Below are 22,949 nucleotides of genomic sequence, written 5' to 3' on the forward strand. Positions count from 1 at the left end.
CTGCCACCCACCCATCGACTTATCGCTTTCCTTTTTGCGAAAATTTGTGGCTGATATTTTCGAAGTCATCTTACAAAAGGCTCTGTAATATGCTAGTATGCTACTGTTAGTTTAAGCGTGCAAAGACGAGCCACATCTTGACTTAAGCTGTGCTGCTCTGTTATGTTAAGTATTTCAGAAAAAACTATTTTTTTTAACAGCTAAAAAAGAGAGAACGATGCTACAGATGTACTGAAAATCATGTCGCGCCTACATTTCAGTCAGCCATATAATAACACAAGCTAGCTAACACATGGAGCAATTATATTTTTGATCACTGAAGACACCTCTGTTTTACAAAGCTAGTTGCAAACCGACATCCTTAATCTCGTCAACAAAAAGCGAATAGCTCAATCCTACACAACTCTAATGACTCCAGAAATCTACACTCTATGTACAAAAGATAATAGCAGATTGCTTGACGCAGGGATATTAAGTTCTACTATGGATGACTGGAATGGTTTTACAGGTAGGAACCAGATATTGAATATTGAACTTTGAATCCTGTCCGACTCAGTAATTATCCGACTTCTTTCGGATGCCACTAGGGAACTTCATCTCTTTCACATGATTGACAAAATGTAGAAAAACGTGGACTCTGTTATCCCCCTTCCTCACTCTCGTGCATCCGAAGGTTGAGCAGGGCGCCAAAAGTCTTGCCTGTATCTCTTAGGGACCATAAATTAATCTTGTCGTAAATGAAGCGGATGATATTTATGGCACGACAATAAATTGAGTTTCACTTCATCGCTGATAACATCCTTGAGCTGACCCAGTGGCAAGGAATTCTTCATTTCGACCACTTCAACCAGAGTTTCTCGCATTCCGTTACATGACCATATAAAAGTTACTCAACAAAGAGCCTTACAAAGGAAATGGTACATTGAGGAAAACTAACTGTACAGAGTTGCAAACTTGCAACCTCCTTGATCAGAAGCTCCATCTATCTAGCTGAACCTTGGCTTCACCCATGTCCTTTTGTGCTTTCTTTCTCCGATAAAATATTGGGCAATCACGACTGAAGGAAAAATAAAAATGCAACATGAGTAATGCATTTTGAGTTATAGAGAGGATCTGAGTCAAGAGAAGCATCAGAGCAGTCAACAATTGACAACATTGGAACAGGCTTGTGTTTACAAGGTGACGAGCATACAAAACAATTTGCCCGGGGGGTGGGTGGGGGGGGGGGAGGAGTTGGAAGCAATAAAGGTGCAATAGCTCAGACCTTGTACAAAGCACATCCTGATGAAGGGAACCCTGGCACTCCTGGCATTGTGTCCACAGCCTCCCGAAAAGTGTTTCAAGCTCTGAAACTGTAAGGAGATAATGTTTTCCAACCGTAAGCACCGTGAATTTAAATCTAAATGGTAGATGGAAATATGAGTGTTATCTTACATACCATTGGCCACTGTCTTACAATAAAGCTCAGCTTCTCTTCCCTTGCAATGCGAGCAAAGGGTTTTGTTGGAGCCACTAATCCAATACCAGGTAAATATGTCAAAAAGAAATCTCAAGACTGAAGTGTCCCACAAAAGAAGGGAACAATATATAATCAGACACAAAAGTCAAGAAACTGAAAATATCTTGCAATAGAGCATGACGAACTAAACAGCTTGAAGATACGCCATGACAAAAAAAATGCAAGAAAATAAGAAGAGATTGTGGGTAAATATATAAAACACCATGCAGTTTGGCATGTCTGGTTAGATAGGAAACTCATTTGGCAAAACGCACATAGCTAATGACAGAGGTAGCATATCTGCACTAACAACTGTCAGTCTGCACAACAGAGCCACTCTCAGACAATTAGGTTCCGTTTGGTAAGGCGTAAAATGTTTTCCTGAAAAACTGTTTTCCTCTATTTTCAATTTTACATTATTTAGTTTGTAAAACCATTTCCCTAGGAGTAAAATTGCTCTTCCAATGATGGAAAACCATTTTCCCCTGCTTTCCTTCATTTTTCTTATCTCTCCTTCACTCCTCTCCCTACCTCCTTACTTTCTTTTTTATTTTCCTTTCTTTTCATCATTTTTCTTACATGGAACCAAACAACGGAAAACTAATTTGGGAATTGTGTTTTCCATTGTAAATTGTTTTCCACAAAAAGTATTTTACACTGAAAATGTTTTACACCCGATCAAATGGAGCCAAGCTCATATTCAGATTATGAAGATTTCTAAACATTACACTCTTCACTGGCCAACAGTCACATATCCAATAAAAAAAAGACCAGGTCCTGAACTCCTAATAACTCCATTAGCCAACAGTCACATATCCAATAAAAAAACAGACCAGGTACCCTAAACTCCTAATAACTCCATTAGCCAACAGTCACATATCCATCAAAAAAGACGCGAAACAGGCACTTGATGTATTTAGCATTTTAGATCCAGCATATTGTCATGACCAGCATGTAACCCACACTATTAAATAGTGAAAGCAATTCTTCACCCATGGAAGTGAGGGAGGTCACAAAGCATAGATGTTATAAGCTAGTCTAATGTAGAAATAGGTAAACAGGGAGTGGTACAAAAACTACCTAATCAATGCTTTGCAGCCAATGCATGTGAGGTGTTTCTTGGCAAATTTCATGATGCCACTATTTGAAGGAGTGGAGATGGAAATGGATCTTGTGTGATTTCCATGAAGCAACTCTCTGCTTGCATTTTTCAAAATTGGTTCAAAGATCCTCAATATTGGCTACAAGATTTGCAACAACCATCAGAAACAACTTCATACAAGAAATCAAATTTGACAGGGATATCGTATCGAGCTATTGATTACTTACTTTGGTAATTTGATTTTCAAGGTAATATTGAGGGTCTATTGGTATATTATTTTCCAGCACATATATTGGATCCTCCGATCTTTCATACGCCTGTTGATAATAATTCATTATTTAATATCCTGCATTTCAGAGCCTACATTTTAATATAAACGATTTAGGGGCACACACGTACCTTGGCACCTTTGGCAGCTTTAATAATGACATAAGGTACTCTATCACCAACACTGGGTGCAGTAGCAGCATCTCGCTGACATATTAAGGGAGAAAAAAGATTAGCTACTTCATACTTAATAGAATTATATTCTAGTTTGGAATCTCATTCTATAGATGAACCATCTCAGCTAACTTTTTATCCCTCCAGTACTCCACCCCTCAGTACCGTTCACATGAACAGCTCTTCATTCCTTTAGATGTTAATTATCTCAACGGCCAGAGAACCCCCCCCCCCCCAACTCGTCATCATGAATCATTATCATGAGCAACCATTAATTTAATATATAAACATACATTTGAGCTAATTTGCAGGGATTCTGCTAACAAAACCTTAATGACATCCCTGAGGACATAGATCACAGCTTTTAGAATTCTATCTTTATTTAGTTTTTAGGCAACAGCGACATCAAGAGTTACGAGGCCAATATGCAATATATCAGAAAACACACCTTACGCATGCGTTCAGCAAGCTCAACATGAGCTGTTTTTACTTCATAGTTTTCCCCTGTTTTTGTTAGACCCTGAAAGAAACAGATATCAGCTAAACCAGAAGGGGAAGAAAGGAAAACTTTCAGAGAACCCACAATAATAATTAGAGTAGGCAAGCTTCATGGAAAATATCACTCTCCCCAATCCAAAATATATGCAGATTCAACAAATATTTTTAATTCCAAAATATATGTCCTACAATACCAACACAATATTAAGTGTGATTTTATAATATTTTAAAAAAATTATGGGTTCAATATCAAGACAATAAATTCTTGATATTTGTGAAATATGCTAAACCAGTTTATACTTGATCAGAGGGAGTATAGAATAACATTGTTATAATCATGATTCATACTTTCCCACCTTTGTAATGACCAACAAAGACAGGTCTAGACGATTCATCAAAAGATCTGAGATGGTACTCTTGACATACTGGACAGCTCCTGGGACATCTCTTTCAATAAGTATCTTATGAAGGCATTCAGTAACCAAGTTTTTGACGAGTAGGCAATTGTCTCTCCTAACTGTTTCAATTCCTGTTAATGAAATTTGACAAATGACGCAACAAGAACAGAAAATTAATACTCAATTGACAACCATAACTAGGAAATCAAAAAAAATAACACAAATTATCCCAGTAATTACCTTTGGTATCCATTTTGTCGTATTGGTCAGGGTTTGTCCAGAAAAGGCCAGCATATCTCTTCTTGCTAATCAACAGATATGGATAATAAACCTTCTCAAACTCCAGCTTGATGGGCTGCAATTGACATACAAATGTATATTCAAATACAAAGAGCAATGCAAGGGAGAAAACAGTCAAAAATGCACAGGGATCACGTCTTTTTAAACCAAAAGTCTGTAACATTCTCAACTTTCAGCCAACCACTAAAATGTGAAGTTCTCACTTTAAGACTCAATTCTTTTGAAAGTTTAACCAAATTGTTAAAATGAGATTATGGGTGAATATTCTGGTCCATCAGTGAAAACACTCCATGAAATGTTTCAATCCCATCAACTTAGACTAAGTTCGATTAGTCAAATTTATCTTTGCCTTTCAGATCACTTAAAAGGGATAATAAGAAAAAAGGAGAAAGAGGCCATCAGAACAGAAGACAAAAAGAGAGAAACACCTTCATGAATAAATTGAAAAGAAGTTCCACTAAGGTTAAGATAATAAGTTGAAGCAAATCTTTCTTTCCATGCACATACATACTTATCTACTGTTCCTGAATCCTCGCATCATGCCCCCTCAACCTTCGAACTCAGCCTACTCTTCTTCCAAGAATATATAATTCTTCCTTTCCCTGCCCCCTCATTTCTCCATATGCGAAACCATCTGGAGCACTTTATGACTAGAGGCAGTATATCGGAGAAAAGGGATCAGCTTCTTTATACCTAGCTTGCTCCATTTTTTCCTTTCCGCCTAGTCCAATTGACACACACTTGAGTCAAGCAAGTCTTATGATTGGAACAAACAGTCAGGAGGAGAGCCAGTTGCTTATATTAGAAGCATGGACTACATATAGGTCAGATTTCTAACATCTCAAGGAACTCAAAACTCATAACTAATTTCAAGTTGCTGACGAAAACACTTATCTAGCATTATGGCTGAGTGCTAATACATTTATTACGTAGATTTGACAGTATCATAGTATTAGTGTCGGTCTCTTTTTGCAGGGTAGCCAGTTGATGTTTTTTCTTCATTAACCATTTGACCGTAGGCTTCATGAATATGACTCTTGACTCCAGGATGTAGTCCACTCAGCCAGAACAAGGATTGTGTGAATGAAGGGCTTACTGATTGGAAAAGTAAGGGAGTTGCCAATTTCTCATCAAAAATGTGGACATTCAAACACATAAGTTCTACTTAAGTTTCTCCCAAAGAAACAGATATAATTTATTAACACTTATTTATCTAATAAGAAAACCAAATTACTACCTCTAATCTCATAAGATTTTCATGTTAGATTTTGGCACAAAGATTAAGAAAATGGTTAAAATGAGAATAAAATTTTCAAATGGATAATTGGATAGAGATTGAGTAAATGAAAATAAAAAGTTGCAATTGTAAACGAAAAAATGATAAAGCAATAAAAGAGAAAAAGTAGAGACAGAAGGTGGAGGTTCAAGTCCATGGGAAGGGTAACTTTATAGCATCTCCAACATCGGGTTTTGGAGTAGCTTTTACACTGTAAAATTCCGATACTAGTGTTAATCAAAAACTGGTGAATGGCATTATTGGTATCTTCTAGCTTTTTAAATAGTGTTTTGCGAAACCTAACAAAACTAGCTTTTGAAGTAGTGGTTGGCAAAACTACCAAATTAAGTTATAAAGTTCCATATCCTATTTAGTTTTGTATTTCAACAGCTAGTTGGTGCCGAATACATATTCAAACAGCTAATTTGACAGCAAGCTCTAAGTGTCAGCTCCTATTTATAGCTAACAGCTACTCCCACAGGCCACAGCTAACGGCTAATCTTAAAGCTAAGCTACTACAACAGCTAATTTTTGCTGAACATACCCTTACATTTAAGGTAAGTAGAATATCTTTGGAGAGCAGCCCCAAAAAAGGATAGCAGGAAGATCGTCTTGTACAAAATGGAGCACTGTAATTATATTATCAAAATTAATTTCCAAATATCCAAGCGATATAAGGAGACTATACTCAACAATCAGCAGTATTACATGGAGGAATACTAGTAAGTATGGACGACGACTTACCTTTGTGAAAGTGGCACTTATATATTCAGCAGCTTCCCTTCCTAATTTCATAGCTTCTTGAACAGTGGAAACACCAAATTGAACCATAACTGAATCTGTGTCTCCATAGATAATCTGGGTTGAAAAAGTGCAACTTAATTCAAAAATCACAAATGGAAAAAAGTAATAAGTCTAATAAACAATATACAGCACCGAAATTCTCTTAAAACAAAAACACCACAAGCAATACCATATTATTGAACATAAGACCCTGAAACTAGAAATGTTATGACATAATAAGTGCAATAATTGAGGCAACAATTAACAAACATGGAAAAGGAAATCTTGTGGAATAAAATGTAAAATCTGCACAACTAGAAAAAAAAAGAAGAAAAAAATCTTCCTTTTCACTTCCACTGCACAAAGAGGAAACTATAGAGTATAGACAGTATCACTTTGGAATTGACAAAAATGGGGATCTTAAGCATTATGAGTTTGCAACCAAAGAAATTGAGAAGTCATAGTAAGGAACATCCAATTATGACAAAAATAAGAAAATAATTCATCCTGATGGACTTCACAGAACTAAGAGGGTATGATTTACCTCAGCATTATGCTCATAGCCTCCAACAACAGTGAATTTATCTTCAACAAGCTTCTTTGTATGTTCAATCATCTGACGACCTGTACAATGAAAGACACCTCATAAGCATAGATAAACCAATATAACGATCTCCTATATGGCACACTATGAAAAGAAGGCAATTGACAGAACACAGAAGAATGTATACTTTGCAAAGTAACAATATAGAAGGAAAAATATGGCATAAATATAGCTCTCTAAAAAAGCATCATTGCACCATAGTCCTATCTCCTATGCCATTGAGTCCAAGTAACCCTTGAGCTCTGGCTCTAATATTTTTAGCTTCAAGCCTTCAACATCTCGAAGAGTAAGTCGCAGAAGACAAAGGGAAAATATTAACAGGAAAAAGAAGCAAAAAAAGAACAAGACCCAAATAGGGCTCCAACAAGCCGTACGTCTGTGAATGGCTCGCTAACAAGCTTGGTCAAATCATATTTGTTGAATAAATGAGCAAGACGCCAAGACCAATTAAAAAATTTAAAATCCTTCCGTAAAAGAGCCAAACGTAAACACAAATTGTATTCAACTAGTTAACGTTTGCAAAAATTTAAGTTCATTTAAAAACTCGTCTCAAACTCATTAATAACTCGATCAAGCTCAAAAAAAATAACCACGACAATGAAATACTATATTAAAATTACTGCAGATCATTGAAAGCAAAATAAAAGCTTATAAAGATAAGACTTTGGAATCATGGACTTGCAAGTGTATGTATAAAAGATGGCCATAGGTACTTGTTACGGGAAAACATTGGCGACAAAATTGAATCTAGTTAAATTACTCATAAAATCATCGTGACAATCCATTTTCAACGAGTATCACTAGGCTCACTGATTTAATTAAGTTTTCTAATGCTCGACAGCTCGAGAGACTCAATTGTTGCCTCGAAATACCAAGCGAGCGAGCTTGAACCAACCCCGAGCTAGCTAAATGCTTGAAGACCCAAGCCCAAACAAAAGACCTATTAGCTCGTTCGAGCATGTCATTCTATGCCCGAGCCATGCTCGAACACTAACATTTATTGACTCGGGTAGTTTGCTATTCAGCATCTTGCTCAATTGCTCGTATGACTAAATCAGATATTGACCAATCACCTACCAATAGAGTAGAAAATGAGAGTATGCATCACCCAACTCCGATAGAGTCCAGTAAAACAACCTCTATGCAATTGAGGAGGTAAGGGAAACAAGACTAAGTGTAATTCTAACCACTCCATACTCCATAGCAAGCTATAGGTGACCCTCTAAAAGCAGCACTTTGGTCAACGTAGGGAACGCTATGGTTATTTTTTTAATTTATTTGATGGGTGGAGTGCTATGCTATAGTATATGCAAAAGTATCTTCACTCCTTCCCCTCCAAATTTGTACTTCCAAAAGTTTTTGTGAATTTTGCATTCACATTGCTGAATTAGATACCTAAACAGAGTTGCAACAAAAGATGATAAACACAAGATCATGCAAAAAAAATTAAGATTACCATAGCTTGTGACACTCGAAGAAATCTCTAAACATGGTAATTGGCCAATTGAGGCTCCTGTAAATCCATAAACAGAATTTGCACTTATCTGAAAGGAAGGCAAAATAAGATTAGAGGTTGAGGTAGAATATTTGTAATCAAGAAATGAGACCTGAAGGATGCAAACTGGAAAGAAGCTCTTTTAAAAGATCATAACAAAACAAAAAACAAGGATCTGACAAACACCAACCATTCTCAGCAGCTAATCCTAAGTGACAAGAATAACAATAACGTATATATTGTTGAAAGAAAAGGCCTTGGGCATACCTTCAAGGCCAGCTGACGACCATCTAGGACAGCCTTCTCCAGAGGATCTTTAGCTTCCTATGATCAAACAACATAATCATTAATGGGTTGAAAGATAGGAACAGTCATATCTCAGAGACAAGATTCAGATTAGGAACGTTAACCAAGTTTGAAAAAGGACACCTTTAAATCTGCTTTAGCCCTTTTACGAGCAGCTATGAGCTCTTCAAGAATTTCTGGAAGTATTCCCTAATAAAATGGTGAAATCATGCAATATTTATCAGAACTTCCATTTTGAGGTGTCCATAAAACGTGATGCCTTTGCAGGTCAAGACTTAAGAGTGTAGACAGGAAGAGGATGGTAAATGCGTAGGGAAATTAAATCTGTACCTTCTGAAGCTCCGGCTTAACAAAGGATTCACCAGATGGAGTCTTGTTAACACATTCTGGAGGTATATTGAGTTTACGAATGTCTTCCGGTGTTACCTTTACAAGCACATGTAAGGAACTCAAGTATAAGAAGCAAATTATATCCTGAACAGGATGTCTTAGATAAACCAAAGAATATCTCAGGACAAAAGTAATAGAAGTCAGTGATGCCTGTTGTCCAACAAAAAGTTATTACCAGTGTACAATAGCATAAATTATACGCCATCATAATAGATGGATATAGTGAAGCAAAATCCAGCGTTGCAATTGGCTTCTCATAAAAACCTGCTCGGGCCTCTAACACCTATAGCAAATACAACGAAAGAAAAAATAAGATAAAGACTAACAGATAAATGCTTCCAGTAGTATTGTTCACACATACAGTCAGGCAAGAGTGATACAATCACAATATACATAAATAAAGTGGAAAAAAATTCAAAAAACTAGACATATTCCCGACAATATTGATTATTCTGCTATTTTTACATAATCCAATAATGCAGGAGAGATGACGATTTTTATTGTTTCTACAGATATAAGAAAATTTCATAAATAACAGTATATTCTATCTAATTAGATCAAGATGCAATCCAATAAGAATCAAACAAGACTGTCTAAAGGTCAAACTTACAGTTGCTCCTTCATACGTTCCTTGCTCAGATCCTGCCTGTTTAGAGTTTGGTATAACAAGATTCTTCTGCTTTGCCTTCCTCAGAAGTTGAGAAAGAACCTGCAGAACGAAAATAAATAAAGTTGACTCTAGCATAAGATAGGCGAACCATTTGGCAGAAAAAATTAAGCATGTTACCTTAATACTTTGCCCTCTGGAGAGAAGAAATGATATAGGGACTCCTGTCACTCTAGCCATTTCAACATAATTGTAAATGAACATCAGCTTCTCCATCAGCCGCTGAGGAAGGTAAGCATCCTATAATTCATGAAAGACAGCATGTTCACCATGTTTAGCATTCACTGCCAAGCAATCTCTACCAAGCCATGCTAACTACATCGGTTCACAAGCTACCATTTTCCCAACCATATACATAAGCACATGCCTGAGAACTGTCGAAGCTAATTTTCAATATGTAAAAGTATAAAACTACAACATCTCAACTGACATCTATTAGACAATAATACCAATAATTAGTATTCTACTTGCCACTTGTTCAATTACTTCTGCACACTTCTTACTTTTTGCTTCTCGCCAGCTGTTACCAGCTACGTGTCGGTCAAATCAAGAGACTAGGCATAGCATGCGTCTATATGAACCGAGACCAGCAACTTTTTTCCTTGTTTAGTTAAACAAGTACCGCTCATATGACTGTTATGTTCACCGAGGGTACCTTTGGGTTCAAAGTCTGCTCATAATTAAACAATGAGATCCCAATATGAAGCCAAAAACATATACCCATGGATGATGTAAAATCAATATTTATAGATATTAGGAATATATTTCAAGAATTTGCTCAACCTTTACAATGCTGATTGCTGAAGTTAGTTTGCTTGCCTAATTACATACCATGAGGAAACCAAATACATCATCCACTTACCTGTACAACCTGGATTATCTTGCAGAACTAAAAGCAATCCTTTACAGAAAACATTCTACAAAATAGCATCTTAAGAATGATCTGCTTTCTGCTTGTTCCTTCACTAAGAAATTTAAGGTTCAGCCATAATTCTAAAACATAAACCTTCTCTTATAATGTGTATCTGCACATAAGCACGCACACAGAGTTGTACAAGCAAGGGGGGAAAAAAGCACCCAAATACATTATCAAACATTTCCGTATGAAATAAATTAACCAAATTAAAATAGTTTACCTTTAAACAGTAAACAGCAAGACGTCTCCTAGTTTCTGCATTCCCATTTTGTAGATCAGATATTATGGAATGATGAACATCCTCTTTCTGCAAAGAAAATCATGTCAGATGCATTATTCGTAAGTATATGGTAGCTCGCTAAGGAAATTTTTCCAAAGTTGATTCTTCTCTAATGCTGCAACAAGCAAATTAATATTTAATAAGCATTAACTAAATCACAAAAATAGAAGACGATGTAGATTATAAAGAACACCCCAGTCTACATATTCCCAACCAATAGGCAAAGTTGAAGAAGGAAAGCATTAAGCTTTAAATGAATTTGAAAAGGCTTGCACATCAAATATCCCAGCATACTAAATACTAGGCTACTAGCTAACCCCAAAAAGTCACACCTTCCCTCTACCTACATGCGTCATAAGGAAAGCCATTATTCCACCTCAAATTAGCATCTTAACACGTACAGAATATAAAGATTTCAGAGGAGCTACAATTCAAACAAAGTTCTTACGTACAACGTTTTTATATACACCATGCTAACTGTACAGCCAAATGTAGGAACAATAGCTATCCACCATTCAGACAGGGAGTCCAATGGGGAAGACAAGCACTATAACAAATTGCCTACGGAGGAACATAACAGCTTTTTCATATACAGAAGTATTACACGGAGAACAAAAAGATAGATTCTTAATCTTTTTTGCATCAATTTTGATCAATCTATGCAGCTAGAGAAAGTAATAGCAAAGAGAGATTCTAGAACACTGACCTTAAACAAGGAGAAATTATCAAATACCAAAAAACAACATGATAGCTCTATGGTAATAGATGAAAGGGAAGAAAACTAACACGATTAAATTACTTAAATACACATAGATCTTTTACATGTTAGATGCTAGGTAAAAGCAGGCATTGCCTATACAAGTTCTGTGCACTGTATCTCTTCCGAACAAAAGACCTAAGCCATTGCTTGCATGTGCATTTTATAAATGGAAATGGGAACTTTTTGTGATTAAAGAAAGAAAGTTTGATGTATGCTTTAGAATATTTAAATAAAACAATTTAATAGTTCCCATATGATCTTCCTGAAGTATAAAATAAGCTGAAAACATAGTCTTAGGGGATATGAATAAGAAGCTTAAATTAGATATATTGGACATTCAATAACCCGATAGATGCACAATTTTGTCATTAGTTCCCAATTTGATACCACCAATTCAAACATACAAGAAGTATGATAATTATTCAAAGTCCTTGGGGCAATCCTTAAAATATTGATTTAGAATGCATCATTTAGTCCAGACTTCAAAAAAAAAATCTGCCCTTAGAATTCAGCACGATAAACACGTGAAATTAACACTTTACACATACGACCTGGCTAGTAGTTGCTTTAGAATTACCTGCTCACCAAGGAAATGTGCCGATACAGAATTTAGAGAATAGGAACTTAGTTTGTAATCTCTTTGCATAACCTGCAGCAGAAGATATTAACATGATTATACATCTGAGGCAAGCGTTAACCTACACAAACAAAGGACAAAGCAAAACCTGAAGCAAATCAAATTGTACTCTCCCCTCAATTGTAACTTCCTTGCTTTCTCTTATTCCATACTGCCTGTAAAACAACATAAGTTTCAATGATATCCTAAAATTTTGAAGAGAAAGTGAAATCAGAAGGGGTTTGGGGGGGGGGGGGTGAGGAGAAAAAAAGATCTATCTGACTTCAGGCCACTCGATGACCAAAGCGTGGATTATGCAGCAGGGTGCACAGTGCTCATTGTGCATCCGAAAAGAACATACCATTCATATTTCATATAAAAGAACACAAACTTTTTGCAATAATCTTTCTAGGTAAAAAGAACGCAATTCATAATTAAAGAACATGTATAATTTCCACTAATAAAAGAACATAGGTCATAATCAAATGAACATATAGCAAATGAACATACGATTTATATTACAAGAACTATCGGTTAGATTTAATTCCAAAAGGAATCTCGTCAAAGAGTTTGAATTATTTTCTTGTTCAAGAGTTTATATAGAGTTAATGGTCACACAACTTACAATTTAAATTTCACACAATAATTAAGAAATCATAGATGAAAACAAAGAACTAAATCAGATGGAAGAACATACCAAAAGAAACCATGGTTTTAAATTAAAAAACATGTCTAATCTCTATTCATTGAAAAACACGTGTCATATGAAAAGAACATACAATTTAAGTTTAAAGAACATACATTCCAGCTAAAAAGAACACACTTCAAAACAAATAAATAAATAAATATATATATTCTACATTTTTAAAAGAGCATGAGTCATAAAAAAGTGGGTCATACAAAGAGAACGTGTAATAGATGAAGATACAATTATAATTTAAAGAACATATATTCTAGATAAAAGTAATAAACCTATTTAAGGATTATAACATCAATAACCGTTTTTTTCAAAAGTTAAAAGAAATTGCACGATTTAAGGAAACAAATAACATCTTTTTATAAACCATGGACTCTAAATATGGTCCAATGGTTAGTTTAAAGGGGGGTGCACCATCATCTACATGCATGTGGGTGCATGTTCCTATTTGAGCTCCACGACCCTCAAAGTCTCAAGCTAACATGGTGCCTCAACAATGTTTTCAATGGCAAGAAGTTAATATACTAAATCACACCAGGTAATATTATCAACAAATCCTCCATCACCATCAGATATTAAACAAACAAAACAGAGTCATCTTTTTCAGATCAATTTTTAACACACCCCACGACAGGCCCAAATATTCGATAAATCTTGCCAATTTTTTGTAATACTCCCGTTGATTTTATCAGTCCTTCCTTATGACCAAATGCGGAAGCCAAAATAGAAATGTACCAGCTAGACACCAAAGCATACTTCTCTGAAGATTAACAACTCCTTGTATAGTTGCAAGGCCTTTTCAGGCATGTTAGCACTTCAATTTTTTCATAATAGATGTGGGCTTGAAAGTGGGCCTAGGGTAGCAGTGCAATGGACTCTTCTGGTCCAAATTTAAGGTCAGTGAGAACCCAAGGGAGGGAAGAGGGGGAGGAATGTCAAAGTGACAGAAAGGCAAATGGAGATCAAAATAATAGCTTATTTTCTTTGGTTCTAAGTTTTGGGCAACATAATTATACACCAATAAGGAAAAAAATGAGCTCTTCAGCATATAATGCAATGAAGGAACATAATTATACACCAATAACCCTCCCCCTTACGCTACAAAATAAGGAGTCAAATAAAAAAAGGGAAAAGCTATATGCAGCCCTTGCATATAAGTAGCTAAAAATGAAAAAAGAATATGTATTAATTGATCATTTATTACATTGATTGTTGCATAATTTTTCCATAAATTCACAACTTATTTCCATTTAAGGTAGTGTATGTATGTCTTATATGCAACCCTTAGGGCCGCATATAGCATAACCCTAAAAAAAAGGTTCCCAAGTAAAAGGCAGCAAAGAGTATAAAACATAGTTATAGTTTCACGAGCTATTTTTTTCTGGTGGTTTTAGAACAGATAATATCCTGGTATTTCCCCAAAGTGGATACTGAAGTAATTTCTGGAAACACGCTTTTTAATGTTCTTATAATTCGTGATCAAGCATCATCCCAGTGGTAAATATCACAAAGGTGACTCACTAAGACTTAGTGGACCAATCTTCCGAAATAGGATTACCATGTGATATCTTAATAAAGGATTACACATTTACTAAATGGATGACTATACCACTATCCTCACGTTCTCATATAAGAAAAATTCTCATGTGAACTTTATATAGAAAGAGAGACAGAGACATATAAGTTCACATGAGAATGCATCTTTATGTGAGAAATGAGAAAAGTTGTGACTCTACTGGAGAAGTGCTGTGACTCTTACCATTAAAAAGAAAATAAATAATTATCTGGGGGATGATTTCAAGTGAATAGCGTTATGACTCTAATGATGAAGTGTTGTGACTTGTGAGTAATGAGCAAGTAATGTGACTCCAACCTTAAAAAATATAATAATAATAATCATAATCATAATAATAATAATAATAATAATAATAATAATAATAATAATAATAACAACAACAACAATAATAAAACAATAATAATAAATCAATAAATAAATAAAATTGAGAGGTGTGACTTTGAGTCTTTGAGTGAAAATTGGTTTGACTCTAACAAAGAAATGGTCTAACTCTAATGGAAAAGTGTTGTGACACCGACCTTTAAAAGTTAAAAATAATAATTCAAAAAAATGGGGAGTGCGTGACTCAAGTAAAAATGTTGCTGCTCTAATGAAGAAGTGCTAGAGAGTATCTAATATTTTAGACTTCAGAAGTGATGGGACATCCCAAAATATAATAACATGCAAATAATATGAGGCGGAGGGAATTTCAAGAAAAATACATGAATCCTCAATATAGAAAGATCACCTTGAAGAGAATGTTGCATCTTTGACACGAACCCTACTGCTCCTTATGCGACCAAGGACAGGAAACTCAGCAATTCCTAGGGCAGTTGCTCTCTGTCATTAAAATAGGGTCATATAAGGCCTTTATACAATTACAGGAAGCTGGGGAATGAAAGGAATTCCTAAAGCCGATATGGTGCCTCCTATAACATCAAATGCACACTGATCACTTTTGTGTGTGTATGTGCGTCCAACTGCTACCTGTATATCTAACTCTTCATAAGTTTTTGTGTGTACCCCTCCAAACATCCATATGTTTGTCAGTGTGACACGAAAAATTAGATAGATGAAAAAGAAATATACCTGAATAAGATATGGTAAGTCAAAATTGCAGATGTTGTATCCAATAATTATGTCGGGATCTACCTCTCGTATTAAATCCTGTAGATAGAACATAAAAATTAAATCATGTGCCAAAAGAACTCATATGTTATGTCGAGTATAGCATCAAAGGAGGACGAAAAGTTGCTGGTATCTTAGATAGGGAAAAGATGATGACTTGCAATCTTGCATTCAACAAGAAAGTCACAAAGCTACCACCAAACAGCATTTAGAACAATGTAGCCCTCATATGAAGCACTGCTTGAACTGAATCACTCCAATCTTTCAGTTCGACGACCACCACTTAGCTAAAAGCCTAAAACAAACCAAGAAAGAGTACCATAGTAGTTCAAATCGGATTCACCTCACAAAACAACACAAACAAGCAAAAAATCACTCATCTAGCCACCCCCATCATTTACAGCCCATGTTTCTGTGACACTTCCAGAGTGTCAATTTTGGGAACTTGAAAATTATAACTTCACACAGATGCATCAGCTTTTATATGTTTTCACAACAAATTTAAACTATCATACGTAAAGTATCCATATCCAAGAGATGCAGTAAACTATAAAGAGGGTCTTGTAGGCATCAGTCATTGTGGGGTTTAAGGTCAGGCCTATTGATGTAGGCTGACTTATCAAGAATTATTTTAAAATATGATCAGAGAAAGTAGGAAACTATCTTCACAGATGAGAAGTTTTACCCTCCAAGCAAGCAACAGTTCTTTCTCACTGTCAAAGGACATGACATCAACACCAACAATGGGAGCACATGACTTAAGAGTCATGACATTCCGGACAAATGGCTTATCTTCACCTTGTAATGTTACCAAATTCGCCACCTAACAATGGAAGTAAATCACTTGAGTTAGCTTACAAAATTAACAGGGCCAAGTGACTAACGCCACAAGCTTTTAGAAGTGATTCCATAATTTAGGTTGGCAAGTGGAAAACAAAATTTTACCTGGATGACAGGGTCATGAGTGGGCTCAGGAAAAAGACCTTTGCGACCAGCGCACTCAATGTCAAAACTTAAAATGCGGAATGGGGCCATCTTCGAAAAGTCTCCTTCTGGATCATGGCTAATTAAGTCTGCATATCTATTAGCACAATCAAGGGAATCCACAAAAAAGAGACGGGAAAAAAGATGCCTTGTGTTCCGAAATTATGTTCCTCCATATACACTGGGAAGGGAAGTTATCCATGAAAATAGTTCACAAACAGGAATATAAGATACCTAGGGCATGTTTGTCAAAACTAGCGATTCTAGTAGTTGTTTAGTGGTTGCAGTAGCTGTACCTGTAGGTGTTGGGGGTAGCTGCTAGTTATCTACTAGTAGCTGTCAGCGATTAAATTAATTGTTTAATTAGAAGTGTTTGGCTTAGCTGTCAGCGATTAGCAAAATTAATTGTTTAATTAGAAGTGTTTGGCAAAAGTAGATGTTGAAATTGTAAGAGACAATAAATAACATTTATTCTAATATGAAATGAACTACAACAATTTCATATATTCGTTCAATAGTTAGATTCAATATTTATTTTTTCAAAGAAGTTACACAAAAAGGAGTGTACGACTTTTTAGCTCCTGAAAAAAATGTATGAATCTAAGAAAATATTCAAACCCCAAAAAATTTATATACTTGTAAAATATTTTATCTTTAAATAAATATTTAAATTACATCTCTGCTATTGTAAAAAAAACATTAAATTGCCATAAAATAAAACAATTAATAAACAGTAAAAGGAAAAAGAAACAAAAAACATTGGTTAATAAATCTACCCTATGCTATTATATAGTGTTTATTTGCTAGACCACTACCTCTAAATCTCAAACATTACTTGTAATAACGTTCCACGATCACTATTCGTAATCTACTCCCAACTACTACCCGCTACTACAACCACTACCTCAACAAACACTCATAATTTTCTTAAGTAGCGTTTTAATCTTGTCAAACCGCTAACCGCTACCTCAAACGCTACTGCCAAACAAGACCCTAAAATATAAAATTAAAAGAAAAAGGATACAAGCAATCAAATTCCAGCTGGCAAGAAGACAAGCTCTTTCCTGTTCTCTTATACTTTCCAACAGGAACCTCAATCCAGTTTCCACCAACAATGTTGCAATCAATCATGAAACGTAGAGCATAGAGGACATTGCTTTCGTATGTCATAAAACTCTTGGTCCCAAGGCCATCAATCTGAATGCCACGATCAAGAATCCCTGGCAGTTTAGAACACGGCACAATTTAAGCAATGCATAACCCTAAACCTAGAAGCATACACGTACAAGAAATTTAAACAATGGCTACACACAAGGGTACTAATCTATGGCAACGATAGGAAGTCAAACCCTAATAAGATAGATTACTGACGACGCCAAAAAAAATCATTCATATTTAGCTTTGTCACAAAAATTTATAATATTTCTTTTTCCCAATCTCCTTTCTACATCTCTTTCATTTTCTTGTTCCTCTTTTTCATTGGGAAAGGATGACAGGATCAGATAGGACAGTTGAGAAAATTTGTATTTACCACGACAAGTAGCAACCATAGAAGGCAATGCAACCACTATTTTCAGAAAAGGTTGAGAACTTTGCTGTTGATAATACATTATGCTCCTTTTCTGCACTAACTCAATGCGCCGAACAAATTGGGGAACCTTGGCATTCCTATTTGCCTCCCTCATTCGCCCCTAAATCACAATAAATATTAGAAGCCACATATGGAGTCACTGATTTCATATTCTACCCCGCAACTCTTAGGGGCATATAATGTCAGTGACAGAATATATGGAATAGCAAAGCAAAAACGCATTACCTCCAAGACTTGATGAAAACGGGATATATCATCTGGACCCATCCCTAACGGACAATTTATGTAAAAGTAGGGTTCAAATCCATGTACATGGCAGCAAACACTGTGCCCTGTTTGGTAGAGTAAACCATGATAAATTTAGATGCTCATTAGAAATCCAGACACCAAGACTGCAAAATTAAAAAATAAAATATCCCCCTGACTCTTTAAGCAATATAGATAACATAATTAGGCTTTATACATCCCAGAAAAATGTGAAATTACCACACTTAATAACTATTACTCCCTAAGTCCCCTTGTCCTAAGATTAACTTCCTGGTTGACTTTGACAAAGTTCTGAAGAATAGTTATTAAAATGTAAGCAGCAAGATTTAGTCGGGAGATAACAAAACAATATTTTGAGAGAGAGAGAGAGGGTTGGCGTGATAAAGAGAGAAAAGTAATATTAAATTCATTGACTTTTACTTTGAACTTTGAAGAGAGAAAAGAAATTTTTCTAGGACATAATGATAGAGTAATGAGGAAAATTGTTTGGGGACAAGGGAAGTAATAAAATCATTAGTCTATGTATATGTTAAAATCTAAGAGTAACACTCAAATAGAAATATGCACTGCATAAATAATGGAACTTAAAGCTTTCCATATAGAAATGCAAAATGTTTGTGTGCTATATCTCAAGTTGACAATACGTAGTAAAACATCCATTTTCGGTTTCTAAGAGCCATAAGTTGGTTAATAAATAAATTACTAAGCAAAAATGGAATTTCATAAAGTTCAGAAGGTACCCATTAAAACAGCAATGTCAGTGAAACGAGAAGCATTAATCAGATTACAACAAGTCACAAGTTGTAATAGATGGACTCAAGACCAAATGAAATATATGTTTCAACTCCATTTCCATACAAAAGCATATTATATTTGGGATGAACCCACACCACACACATACAAGACCGTGTAGCAAACGGAAAAAAAATCACAAAATGGTAAAAATTTACGCACGAGGCACTGCTGAACAACAAATTTAACAATAATGTAAAAATCTACTACGATGAGTATGTCAATCAAATGTCTATAGGTCAGAACAAAGTAATTCAAGATCAAAAGAGTTCTTAAACTCTGTCCACCATAGCATTATACATTATACTCTTCTCTCACAATGAATTCTACTCTTCCTACATGTGGATGTCCCTATTTGTTTTTCACATCTCTAAAGTGAGTTTAAAACAACTTCCTCTATCCATAACATCAACCATACCAATTCTTTTGTCAAAAAAAATTGTAAAGAAACTGCAAGCTCACTCTTCCCTCCCCTTCCTTTCCTCCCCCTTCCCTCTCCTTGCCTCCCCTCCCTTTCCCTCCATCATTGATGTCCATAAAAAATGTAAGTGTCTAGGTAGATTTCTTTGACTAATTCAAGAGAGAACAATATGAAGCAAAAAATTTATGTGAAATGAAAAACCCACTAGCTTCTACGTATTAGAAGGGACGATGTTATTGGCATGCAGTCTTCTCTTTTCTTTATAATTTTGAACCCAGAATGAGTTTCCATTGAATGTTGCCACTAAATGCCACTTCATAGAAAAGAGGGAAAAAAAATTGCCATTCTCTTCTTCTCACCCAAAATGTCAATAATATGACCAAACATTGGCACAACCCGTCTAATCAAAAACAAGAAATAATCATTTCTACTAGATGGTTGAACTTTGAATTTCCAAGCTTATGTCATCTTCTCCTTGGACTCGTTTTACATAATTCTTCATTTCATTCCAAAACTTCCCATCATACCAGAAGCTCAATATGGTAAGGTGCAATAAGAATGCAAACATTTAAAAAAAAGGTGAGTCCAACAGATAGACTGTACCCTAACTACACACCTATAAACCATGTTTCATATAATCAAAACAAAAGTTTGCCAAAATGTATAGTTTGCATCATTAAGCAAGCAAATTCATAAAAAATCATTCTTTACCTTCACGAGTAACCCCGAAAATCCGAATAATCGCAGCAGAACCACTCCGATTTAACAAAATCTCCTTATTACAATCTCCAATCACATAATCAATCTCCAATTGCTGAAAAACTGCAACAAGAAAAACCCCCAAAATGCACATTGAATAATAAACCCTCGCCTAAACCCTAGAATCTGATAAAAGAGGAAAATAATTACCGATACTCTGAGATTGTGATTTGTAGGATTCGGAAAGTTGAGGACGAGCCCACTTAGAGAGACGAAGCTTCTTGGCGGAACGTTCTTCGATGTCGCGAAGAATTTGAGTGTCTTCGTCGATGAGGCCGTCTTGTGAGTAGTATACATCTTCGTCGAATTCCTCTTCCTCCATTGCAGCATGGTGTTTCTGCTGCGCAGGTGAAGGTTGTTGCTGCGGTGCTGTGCGCTTCTTTGAGTTTCCGCCGTTCATGGCTGCAACAATTGACACACACACAAACAGAGAGAGAGAGATGAGAGATTTCCCGCCAGTTATGTTTTTAGGCGCGAGGTATGTTTGTAAGTTGGGCTTCGGCACAAATTCCCTCTTATAATTGAACTAAATTGAACTCGCCATAATTGAACTGAACTGAAATGAAATTAAATTAATTGGATTAAACTAAACTTACTATATATAAGTCCAAAAGAAGAAGACCTTAAATGAAATTTGATTCTAAGTTTTGAATATCACCCACCGCCCACATAAAACTTTACCAATGAAGTAAGTTAAATAGCATTTATGTTAACCATGTTGTTAGTGCTGTAATTTGCACGGAGACTTTCATAGTCTTGCATCTTGATTTCAAATGTGAAATGTTTTCGCATTTTCTGAATATCTCAAGGAAAGTTCTTTATAGGAGAAATATCAATATAAACATCAATTTATATTTTCTTATTTGTCCTATATATTCGTATTCATATCTTATTTTCGTACAACATTTTTTTTGAAGGTAAGATGAAGTCCATTGCAAGGAATGAGGGAAATTGGGGATCCCTCCTTGCAAGTTAACAGTGGAATTGGATTTGCAAGTGACCTATGGGATCGGAGGTGATGCCAATACCACTAGGCTATCATGAGTTATCTCTATTATATAAGGACAAATATGGTATCCCTTACAAATTGTCTAATATACCCCAATATATTAAATAATATTTTCTTCTTCCTCATTGTCATATGTTGAACAAGTTAACAATGGAATTGGGTTTGATATTTTAATTAAATATTATATTAACATTAATGGCTTCATCTTCTTACATATGTGTGAAAAAACTGATAAAAAAATAAATTTACAATATAATTAACTTGATTGATACAATGTGAAGGAAAAAAAATTGAATTATTTCATGTTAATAATTATAATAATAATATTTTAAAACCTAAATATTGATTATTATTCGGTAATCTCTATTATATAAATAAAATGGTTTTTTCACAATGGTACCCCTGTGGTTTTTCAAAATTCATGGCGTACCCCAAATTTTTTTAAAATGCACCAATGTACCTTTATTATTTCACTAAAATGCACAGTTTCTGTTAGTCATTAGGGTTAATTAACCCCTCTAATCCTAATTAACTAACTAAACCCTAACCTCTAACCCTACCCTAACCCCATAACTTGAAACCCTAACCCCACAACCACCAGCCAACCACCAGCACCTCCCCTCCCTCACCCCCTGTAGCAGTCTCCTCCCCCCTTGATTTCCCCAACCCACCCCCACCCCTACCCCGGCAACATCCCCCCTCCCCTAGCAGCAATCACCACCACCTCCCCTGCGTTGTAGACCGAACCATCAGACCACTGCCCCTTCTAAAACTAATTTCGAAAATCATTTTTGAAATCATTTTCGAAAACCTTTTGCGAAAACCATTTTCAAAATCATTTTCGAAAACCAATTTCGAAACCATTTTCGAAAACATTTTCGAAATCATAAAAATCAATGAAGAAGAAGGAGAGAGAAAAAGAAATGAAGGAGGAATTTCGACGGGGGTGGGGGTGGGGGTGGGGAGGGGGGGATTCGACGGGGTGGGGGAAGGGGTGGGGGCTGCGTGGTTGGGGAAGTGGTGGGGGAAGGTGGTGGTCGGGTTGTTAAGGTTGGAGTGAGGTGTTAGGGTGTTAAGATTATAGTTTAAGGGTTAGGGTTAGAGAGTTCATTAACCCTAATGACTAACGAAAACTTGACACTGTTAGACATTAAGGGCATTTCGTGCATTTTACTAAAAATAAAAAGGGTAGTTGGTGCATTTTTAAAAAAATTAGGGGTATCCCATGATTTTTGGAAAACCACAGGGGTACCTGGTGAAAAAACCCTAAATAAAACTCTCTCACTTTATTAATATTCAACAATTGAACCTGATATAAAACTTATTCCACTTTATTTGAGCACGACCTTTGTTCTGTTTTATATTTTATTCTATCAATACTATATTTGAATAAAGATGAACGAACAACTAAAAAAC

General features: G+C 35.6%; 1 protein-coding gene across 1 annotated transcript; it reads right to left on the minus strand.

The window, feature by feature from the left end:
• Positions 1–282: 282 nt before the first annotated feature.
• Positions 283–21,015, minus strand: LOC104890594 (DNA polymerase delta catalytic subunit). The gene is made up of 30 exons (XM_010676136.3): positions 20,675–21,015; positions 20,477–20,587; positions 18,511–18,617; positions 18,226–18,385; positions 17,719–17,914; positions 16,656–16,791; positions 16,396–16,533; positions 15,672–15,749; positions 15,331–15,422; positions 12,440–12,506; positions 12,292–12,363; positions 10,895–10,981; positions 9,879–9,998; positions 9,702–9,800; positions 9,267–9,374; positions 9,032–9,127; positions 8,825–8,890; positions 8,663–8,719; positions 8,357–8,444; positions 6,841–6,920; positions 6,258–6,371; positions 4,178–4,292; positions 3,896–4,068; positions 3,490–3,561; positions 3,000–3,074; positions 2,828–2,917; positions 2,579–2,739; positions 1,439–1,512; positions 1,265–1,352; positions 283–1,057 (listed from the first exon to the last, which is right to left on the minus strand). Exons 1-30 carry the CDS (start codon positions 20,922–20,924, stop codon positions 970–972), a joined length of 3,258 nt encoding a protein of 1,085 aa, XP_010674438.2. The 5' UTR covers positions 20,925–21,015; the 3' UTR covers positions 283–969.
• Between the last annotated feature and the right edge of the window lie 1,934 nt (positions 21,016–22,949).

Source organism: Beta vulgaris, chromosome 4, assembly GCF_026745355.1.
Source record: "Beta vulgaris subsp. vulgaris cultivar EL10 chromosome 4, EL10.2, whole genome shotgun sequence".
Classification (NCBI taxonomy): Eukaryota; Viridiplantae; Streptophyta; class Magnoliopsida; order Caryophyllales; family Amaranthaceae; genus Beta; species Beta vulgaris.

Excerpts from the sequence above, each read along its gene's own strand:
- LOC104890594 (XM_010676136.3), bottom strand. The coding sequence starts at position 20,924 with ATGAACGGCGGAAACTCAAAGAAGCGCACAGCACCGCAGCAACAACCT. Across the intron at positions 15,423-15,671 it reads ACTTACCATATCTTATTCAG|AGAGCAACTGCCCTAGGAAT; the intron begins GTATATTTCTTT and ends TTTTAATGACAG. Across the intron at positions 12,507-15,330 it reads GATGCAACATTCTCTTCAAG|GCAGTATGGAATAAGAGAAA; the intron begins GTGATCTTTCTA and ends GTTGTTTTACAG.